At 40.7% G+C, this 9,704-nt stretch overlaps 1 protein-coding gene across 1 annotated transcript in view; it reads left to right on the top strand.

Annotated features, from left to right (window-relative positions):
* The first annotated feature begins 226 nt into the window (after positions 1–226).
* Positions 227–9,704, top strand: part of grm6b (glutamate receptor, metabotropic 6b) — an 18,057-nt gene continuing 8,579 nt past the window's right edge. The window contains exons 1-3 of the mRNA XM_032512618.1: positions 227–576; positions 1,670–2,262; positions 8,772–8,988. Of these exons, the coding sequence (XP_032368509.1) occupies positions 1,726–2,262; positions 8,772–8,988 (754 nt within the window). The 5' untranslated portion in view covers positions 227–576; positions 1,670–1,725. The remainder of the gene's footprint in view (positions 577–1,669; positions 2,263–8,771; positions 8,989–9,704) is intronic.

The following is a 9,704-nucleotide window of genomic DNA, read 5'->3' on the forward strand; positions in this document are numbered from 1 at the left end:
CTGCATTTGGTTCAGCTGTATGAAAAAAAAAAAAAAAAGAAGAAATGGGCTAGTCCACCTAGTGCTTTCTTCATGGACGCCTGTATGATAATCCCAATCTGTGGCCATTAGTGCACTGAGAGAACGAGCAAGGAGAGAGTTCAACAGAGAGAGAGAGAGCTAGAGAGAGGAGGGGGAGTGCCTGGACAGAGATGCACACAGAGGAAAAAGAACGAGAGAGAGAGCTTTTAAGGGATTTGGCAGTGATTTGTAGAATCTCACCGCTGTAATGTTGTGCTCTTCCTCCACTTTTCTCTGATTCCGCAATGATACTCTAACCTGACGCCTCAAAAGTCAGTGTGTTCATATAGTCTTTATAAATCACAACTGCTTCTTTTTTCGACCATTGTTTTTAGTGTTGTGGTTATTTTTGAGAGTGCAGAGCGGCTGTCTGAGATGATAAAGGATTTACTTTTGGTGAGGAGAGCAAAGCCTTGCCTCTAGATAAATAATCACATTTCGGACCATGGATGAAGGCCTGTTTGGAACAGCACATGTGATGGATAAAATCAAGACCGGTCAATGAAGAATGGGCGGGTAAGAAGTTCCTTTACATGAAGAAATGTCTCTACTTGCAGGTTACCTTAATGGTATTTTCCAAAGAAAAAGAATTGTCTGCAACCACTGTGTGATTTATGCTGATTCACATTATGCTCTTATTTTGAGAACCTTACCAATTACCTACTTTCTATGAATTCAACTTGGCAAGCGCACTGCAGAAAAATACAAAGATTTGACGTTATAAATAGGAGTTTAAATAGGACGTATGCATACATAGATTTTATAGGTAGTATGTAATGCAATTTGAAAGAGCACTGAAACTGTTATTTTGATTTAATTTATATTAGAAATTTGGATTTAATACTACAATTTTAACAAAATCAAGTTACCCCATGATACATATTTTGTAGTGTCTAACTTCTGCCTGGAAAACATTAATTTTATTTACACTGTGAATGATTTTGTTTTACAGTCTGGTGGATTTTTAGCCCAGTTGTTCACTGTGGGTTTGTTCAAAGATCTTCATGCAGATAAAATTAACTTGCTCTAACTTTTGGAGCATGAAATTCTGCGACAGTTCAGTTGATGTTTTCTGTTTTGCAAAATTTATAGTGCTTTCCATCATCAGCTCTCAGCTCTCTGTGATAAAAGCTTCCAATATTTACTCTGTGTTATCCTGCATGCTAAAGTCTTCTCCTCAGCTGCAGATGTTTTTTAAATGGTGTATACATACAGTATATAGCTTTTTATATGCTGTACGACTTCTTATTTTGGATCTAATGCGCCAAAACAGATTGCAGCATAAACATGAAAAGCAGAATATATGTATATATACTGAAAAACTACAAAAACTTTCAAATTCTATTCAAGAGTCTCATACAATGCCAAACCTGTCATATAAAATTACAAGACAATGTGAATCAGAAATGTTTCAATTTAAGTTGTAACCTTTAAAAATGCATGTTGCATTTAAGTATTTCAAACAGTCACACAGCTTCACAGATGTGACAGACCAAACATATATAAACACAAAGAACCAGGTAGATGAACAGCAATAGTAGTTTGACAGTTTGCAGCCGTTGTCTTCATTATGATGGGATGTTAATCAGACGTCTCTGACTGCCCTCAGGTGTCAAAGGTAGAGGGAGTGGCCTGGTCCTGTCGGTACCTCTGCTGGTCATCATAATGACATCAGAGGCCCGCTTATCCCATTGGTGCTGCTGGTTCAGTTCACCTTTCACATATCAAACATGGCTTCAGCTGATGTGGGTGCTCCTGGTGGGTATCAGCCCGGGCTCTTGGGCCCAGCAGGGCACCCAGCCCCAGTCCATCAAAATTGAAGGCGACATCACCTTGGGAGGGCTGTTCCCGGTGCACTCTCGGGGGCCTGCTGGTTTACCCTGCGGGGAGATCAAGAGAGAAAAGGGGGTCCACCGATTGGAGGCCATGCTTTACGCCTTGGACCAGATAAACAGCGACCCGGACCTTCTGCCTAACATCACTCTGGGGGCCCGGATCTTGGACACCTGCTCCAGAGACACCTACGCCCTAGAGCAGTCGCTCACCTTTGTCCAGGCCCTCATCCAGAAGGACAACTCTGATGTGCGCTGCTCAAATGGAGAGCCTCCTATCATCCCCAAACCAGAGAGGGTGGTCGGGGTGATCGGGGCTTCTGGCAGCTCGGTGTCCATCATGGTGGCCAATGTGCTCAGATTGTTTTCGGTGAGTTTTCAGCATCTTTCTTCATTAAACACTGAAAGGGCTAAATATTTGGGACAGTTCCTCTCTCAGTAAGTAAGAAAGTGGTAAATCCAGGTGAAAGTCATTATCCCTTACTAGGTTTTTAATCTAGTCAAATAGGAGAAAATAAGCAGTGGCTCCCAACCTGGGGGTTAGGATCCCCCACTTGGGCCCAGAAAAATCTGAGGGGCCCAAAGATGAATTAAAAATTATGATTTAAAAAGGAAAACCTTATCTTTTCTGTAATTTTTATATTTGAATTGCAAGATACGTACAATGCCACTTCATTCATCACTTATTTCATTCGAAAGGTTTTTTGAGAAGTGAAAGTATCCAAAATATGTTGTTTTTTTTGTTTTTGTTTTTTAAGATTCATTCTGTTGGTTGCATGGTTAAGACATGTACCACATAAGTAAACCCTAACCAGTTTAATTACGGCCCTGTTTCCTGTCTCTCTATTCTGTGTCTGGCAGGAATACCATACATCTGCCATGAATCTTAAAAAACAAACAAAAAAACTAACATATTTTGGATACTTTCACTTCTCAAAAAACCTTTCAAATGAAATAAGTGATTATGAGTCACAAGTGGCATTGCATCAATTTACAGTAAGGCGTCACAAGCCAAAACAGTCAATCAATGACCTTCACACTATAGAGATACTGTGCCAAAAAGTGTATAACTATCTTGAATACATCACTTGTATTTTGGATGTTTTGTTTTGAACATCTTTCAGTAATATCAGTGACCAGCTGTGCTCAGAAAGAGTACTGAGAGAGTATGTATCATGTGTCTGGACATACAAACACAGATATACCAATACAGATGTATGGCTCAAACTAGCTAATGATTCGATTTTAATGAACTTCCTTTTTCATGCTCATTCTGTTACTTAGCTCACTGCTGATCTAGTTAAAATGTCCAGGAGCACACAACGGTCTTATTTATTTAATCATTTTATCCACTCTTCGATGATGAATGGGCCATTGTTGTGTGAATGCGGATTCAGCAGCTATCGTTATCCCATTCTTCAACTTTCTTTGGTCACCTCTAACTTCTGCATAAGTTCAGCTACAAAAAAAATCAAATATCAAAATGTTCAGATCTTTGAGAACATGATGGGACTTCTTCAACGTTTTCAAGTTAAAAAAAATGTTTTGTTTACTATTCAAGTCAATGAGAGCAGGCTTCAAATCCTATTCCACTTCAAAATCTATCTCCTACTTCATACTTTCACCTACAGAAGCAAATACAACTTTATACCATTTATCCCGTAATCATCAATTAGGCTCTATCTCAGCAGTTTGATATTTTTAACAATTTTTGTGAAAACTAAGTTTAAGTTTAGTGTTTCTTTCAGGAAGTTTATAATGGGTGTGTATTGCGTGACTTGGAGTGGGTGATGTCATTGCTAGAAGAGAAGAAGAAGCATACAAAAAATCCTCTTAGTCCCTTCTCTATAACTTGATCTCAAAATTTCAATGTTTCCTTGTCAATGTGCTCATTTAAGCAATAGGACATCTACATTTTGCTCGGGGAACTGGAACAGTTCCAAATACTCCTCCATTCGCTGCCCATGTTATAATCTTTGACATTTCCACACAAAGGCACAGCAAACCACTTATGTGAATCGCTGACATGCCCACATTTGAAAATCTTTCCACATACTTTGTACATTGTCCCAGCAGAACTATGGAGTTCCCCACAGGAGCCCTGTACAGGTCTCCATTCAAGGCCTCCAAGAAAGCTAAATACTCCGAGCTCTCGTTTAGTGCATATGCACAAACAACAGTCAGAGGTCCCCCCGGGGGCTTGTGTGTATCCCCACACCCGTGCAGTGCCTCACACCCTGGGCAACTCCAGAGTAGAACAGAGTCCAACCCCTGTCCAGGAGTATGGTTCCAGAACCGAGACATGTGCATAGAGGTAAGTCCTACCAGATCTTACTGGTAGCGCGCCCCCTCTTGCACAAGCTCCGGCTCCTTCCCCCACAGAGAGGTGACATTCCACGTTCCCAGAGCCAGCCTCTGCCACCAGGGTCTGGTCCTTCGAAGCCCCTGACCTTCACTGCCACCCATGTGGGTGAAGGTCCTCCCACAGGTGGCGGGCCCATGGGATGGAGAGAGAGGCGCCACATAGCTTCTTTGGGCTGTCCCCGGCAAACCCGGCCATTAGGTGCTCGCTGACAAGCCCTCTGGGCCTGGTTTCAGACGGGGCCCCCAGGCTTTCTCCGAAAAGGGTCACTCCCTCTTTACCTTGTTTACTCATACCGGGTTTTAAAACCATTCTTTGTCTGACCCCTCAACTGAGACCACTTTGCCATGGGAGACCCTACCAGGAGCACACAGCTCTAGACAACACAAACCTCTCCACCACAATGAGGTGATGGTTCCAGGAGAGGAGCTGTCCCGTTCTTCTTTTCCTAAACCCAACTGTCCCGTTGTTGTCCCGCGTGTCATGGCAACGTAAGCCCACCCATGACTTTTTCCTTAACTTAAGGGGCTGTGAGTTGTGGGCGCATCACAGACTTTTAAGGGTCCGTGATCATTTCACGGACTTCTTCTGTGGGCCCATCACGGACTTTTAAGGGGCCGTGATCATTTCACGGACTTCTTCTGTGGGCCCATCACGGACTTTTAAGGGGCCGTGATCATTTCACTGACTTCTTCTGTGGGCCCATCACGGACTTTTAAGGGGCCGTGATCATTTCACTGACTTCTTCTGTGGGCCCATTATGGACTTTTAAGGGGCTGTGTTCATTTCACCCAGGAAACCGGGGATTGTGTCCCGTATGTAACATTTCCTAAACCCAACCGTCACGTTCTTCTTTTCCTAAACCCAACCGTCCCGTTATTGTCCCGCATGTCATGGAAACGTAAGCCCACCCACAACCTTTTTCTTACCTTAAAGTGCCATGTTCATTTTACGGACATTATCACAGAATTTCTGTGAAACTGCCAACGATTTTGAGTTAAGGGGTCGTGTTTATTTCACAGAATTCTGTGAGAACAGGTTGGTGCCACTGTTGTAACACCACAACCTTCATACAATATGGCCATTATTCAACTTTTATTAATTAGAACAATTATCACTTTTCTACATTTCTTACAACTTCACCTTCTTCTTAAACATTTTAACCAGCAACACAGTTTAGCTTTAGCATTAGCTTTTCAATCAGTGGTGTTATCCAATTTATTTCACCTGATATGTTTTTTAAATAAGTCATTGGAAATTAATGGAATGAATAATTTTACTAAGTCTCTGCTTCATAGGATTTTGAATCCATGATCATGAGTGGCCTCCACAGGCTAATCCGTATTATGTGGTTATTGTAATTTCCCCCCCCCCCCTTCTTTTACAGATAATTGACCTTTGACAATTGATTACACTGCTTATAGCGATAGGACAGTGAGTCTGTGTAAATCCCACATTACGTCAGGTTCTCATAGACTTACTGACTTTTTCTTCCAGGAATCTAGAAATGTCTAAAAACAACACTAGTCTGGGTTAAATTGGCCAAACTTGTGTTTCAGAAAAAAAATTAAAGCAGACTTTTTGTTTTTTACTTGGTACGGCTTTCTTTATAGTACGGAGGAGGATTGCTGATCTGAGAGCCAAGAAAGGGTAGCCTGCATACAGGGCAGATGTTAACTACAGAATTATAGATCCCACCCTCCACTAAGCCCCTCTCAGCAGCTCAGGACCCTGGGCTGAAAATAGAGCATCAGGGCAGGGGGATGACATTGGTTCTAGGATAAAAGCAACTTGTAGCCTGGACGATGGTATGTTTCCTCCTACTGTCCATTTGTGCTGCTCTCCCCGCCACGGATACTTCTAGACTGATGTTCACTATACGTTATACATCTGCTCTTGTAAAACTGTATTGTAGGAGTACTGTATTTTATATAATATAATGTATGATTTATGGTGTGCATCATAATATGTTATTTTATTATTATTATATTTGAATTTTACTCAAAAATTCAGCTTGTTGACACAATGAATAGTAGGTCCAACAGTATATTCACTCAAGGAATTTTGTGGACAAAATCTTTAAAGGAGAATTCCAGTCAATTCCAACACGTAGCTCTGTTGTTTGTAAATTTGGAGTGCTGTCAGTAAAGAGAAAAATGAAAACACTTGGTGCTGCCGACACCCTGTTATCCTCCTGCTAGAGCTAGCACCCTACAGCCTTAAACAGGGCAAGTTTTAAACTTGTTTTTAGCCTCTTAACATGTTCAAAATGTCATTAAAAGTGCCTACTCATGTAAAGTGATTCCTTCTGAGTGAACACAGAGAATCTGACTGCTGTAGATGTGAAACAAATGCATGAAAGTTGTGCTAATTCAGCTGTGTTTAGTTCCTGTGTTAAGACGGCAGTCAGAGAAATTAGGGACCGTCTACGAACTACAACACAGAAAAGAGATAAAACAAAAATATGTAGGCTATCAATTTAATGATTAAAGAAGGTAGTGTCTCCAAACTTACCTCAATTATAACTTGTTTCCTGCTAGTTGTACTACAGCACTTACTTTTCAAAAATAAGCATATGCTTATTTTTGAAAATATGTTTGCATCTCTTTTTGATCCCAAAGTACTCCTTGCAGTATCAACACCAGAACTAAACACAGCTAAATTAGCAGGACTTTCATGCATTTTTAATGACATTTTCAACATGTTTAAAGGCTAAAAACACGTTTAAAACTTGCCCTGTTTAAGCCTGTTGGGGGTTAACTCTAGCAGGAGGATAACACGGTGCAGGCAGCACTGATTGTTTTTGTTTTTCTCTCTATTGACAGAAATCCAAATTTACAAACAACAGAGCTACGTGTTGGAATCGACCGGATTTCTCCTTTAAGAAATTACCAGTTAAGGCTGAAGTGTTTAGTCGATCAACAGATTATTATATGATTACTATTAGAGCATTTTAAATTGGAGGATTTGCTGCTGTAAATTGAATACCTTTGGGTTTTGAACCAATGGTCTCACAAATAGAACAACCAAATTGGTAATAGCAATGGCCATTTCTTTCCTTTTTCCTGACATTTTATAGACTAAACATTTAAAAAGAAAAGAAAAAGATCTATAGGCTACAATAACATTTTACAATAATTATTAGTTGTAGGCCTATTTATAATGCAGCAATGTAGCCAATACTCTTGACGATCACAAAAAAGTCATGCTTGTCATAACATCTTCATCTAAGGACAGCGCACATGCATTAACATTACTGTACATATGCCAGTGTTAGCCAGCTGGCTAATTTTCAACTGTAGGCCTTTGGCAAGATGTTATGAGAACCATCAAATATTGTGCCTGCAAATACTTCTGTTTCTAGTTAGTGAAGTTTAACCAGACACTGGTCAGGGCTAAACCACATATTTTCTTGGCCTGGTTTCTCCAATATCTTGGACAGTTTCAATCATTTACTGACAGTGACGAGTGGATACTTATGATACGGCTCTTTAATTAAAAAAAAGAAAGAATTGTTGCAGATGCTTCTATGGGATTATTTTGGAGGGGATTACGTTTTGTCTTGTTCATTGCAAAAAAAAACACAATTGAACCTTCTTGCTGAAACAGTCTTGTTTGGACACTGATGTCAAATGTCACTTAAAGAACTTGTAAAATACAATGACAGAATTAAGTTTTTGGGAGAAAGTTCACACCTGGTTGAAGAGGTGGTCAGTAAAATGGAGGGTGACCAGTACAGTTTGAGCTTGACATGGTTAACACACAGCAACAACTGGAAGCTGCATGTGGCCATCAGAATTAAATATATTGTATGGCTTACAGCTGAGAAATGCTAACCTTTTTCTAGTCTCTTGATCTCTGTCTCTCCCTCTGTGCTTAACGTAATTTGACTAAAACCCTTATAATCCTTCCAGATAATCTGTGAAATGGTTATCTCTCTCCTCTCTCCTTCTCCCTTCACTACCCCCTTGTGTCTACCTTTTTCTGCTTGTCCGCTGCAGAGGGCCCAGCGTTAAGCCACGCTGGGAGACCAGCATTACCAGGGTCAGGGTTGAGGCTGTCAACATAAACTGTGTCATTAAAGAAGTAGCACACCAGTAAATTAATCTTCTCATCATTTTTCCTCTCAAACAAATGCTTTTACAGCTGTGGTCTCTACCATCTGTAGTTCACGTTGTCCATATCCTTATCACAGACCAGCTCTGGGCAGATTGCACTATGAAGTTGCCTCAGTTCTGAGAACTACTGAGAACAGAGGCTGTTCAAGAGATGATCGCTCTCTGTGATAGTCCAATTTTGGGATTTTAATCCATTACTACTCGTTAGTATTAATGTGGAAGGCGTCCATTTAGTTTTAAGGTTGTGTCTGTGAGTAAGTAGTGCATCATCCTCTGATATGGTTCACTGCTTCTTCTAGTCCTTTTTATCTTTGCATACAATATTGGCCTAATTGTGCTGCTCATGTTTTCCCCTTGACTTGACTCTTTCGTCATCACTGACCCATCCTTGTGTCTCAGATCCCCCAGATCAGCTATGCCTCCACTGCCCCCGAGCTGAGTGACAAGAGCCGCTACGAGTTCTTCTCCCGTGTGGTGCCTCCTGACTCCTACCAGGCCCAGGCCATGGTGGACATAGTCAAAGCCATGGGCTGGAACTACGTCTCCACGCTGGCCTCCGAGGGCAACTATGGAGAGAGCGGTGTAGACGCCTTCCTCCAAATATCCAGAGAAGCAGGTTTGTGTTTGGCTGTATTAATGTGAATTCCCTGCTGTGAAAATTACTCATTTAACAGGACGTGTTGTTCTCACTCATTAAAAAACTAAAATAGGAAACATAAATCCTTTAATACACAAGAACTAACAGGGCAAAAAGAGGTCACAACATCATATGGGTTTAAAAGCTCAATGACGTTACTAGGGTTAAGGTTTCAGTATTCAGTTAGTATCTTACACACATTGCATATGAAGAATAGACAATGCTGGACAGCTGACAGTAACTGTGGTCGTGGCCCCCAGAGGATCCTAATCCCCTGACCTTTATGTGCCACAATGATGTTTACATTTGTGGTTTTGAGTAAGCCTCTATTATTATTATTATTATTATTATTATTATTTGATGAACTGCCATGAAATGTGTACCCTCAGAATGAACTGTAGCTAATAACTTCGGTCAGGTCCTGACTTTTCATCTAACAGCATCACAAGGTCAAAATTAAATTTCCATTATTTTGGTTTATGACCAAATCCCTGCAAAATTTACATTCCCATCAGCTCCATCTATAATTTGTGTTTAGTAGTTTTCTCCACAGCGCTATGGAATAAGGTCTGGCTACATCACACATACATTATTTTTCAAAACTTTAAACGTTTTCAGCATGTGGCTCGCTAGCTCGAAAGCTGTTGCCGTTTCTCTTAGCAAAGGGATTTTTGAGAACAAATACACAGAGAGTG

Source organism: Etheostoma spectabile, chromosome 4 (genome assembly GCF_008692095.1).
Source record: "Etheostoma spectabile isolate EspeVRDwgs_2016 chromosome 4, UIUC_Espe_1.0, whole genome shotgun sequence".
Lineage (NCBI taxonomy): Eukaryota > Metazoa > Chordata > Actinopteri > Perciformes > Percidae > Etheostoma > Etheostoma spectabile.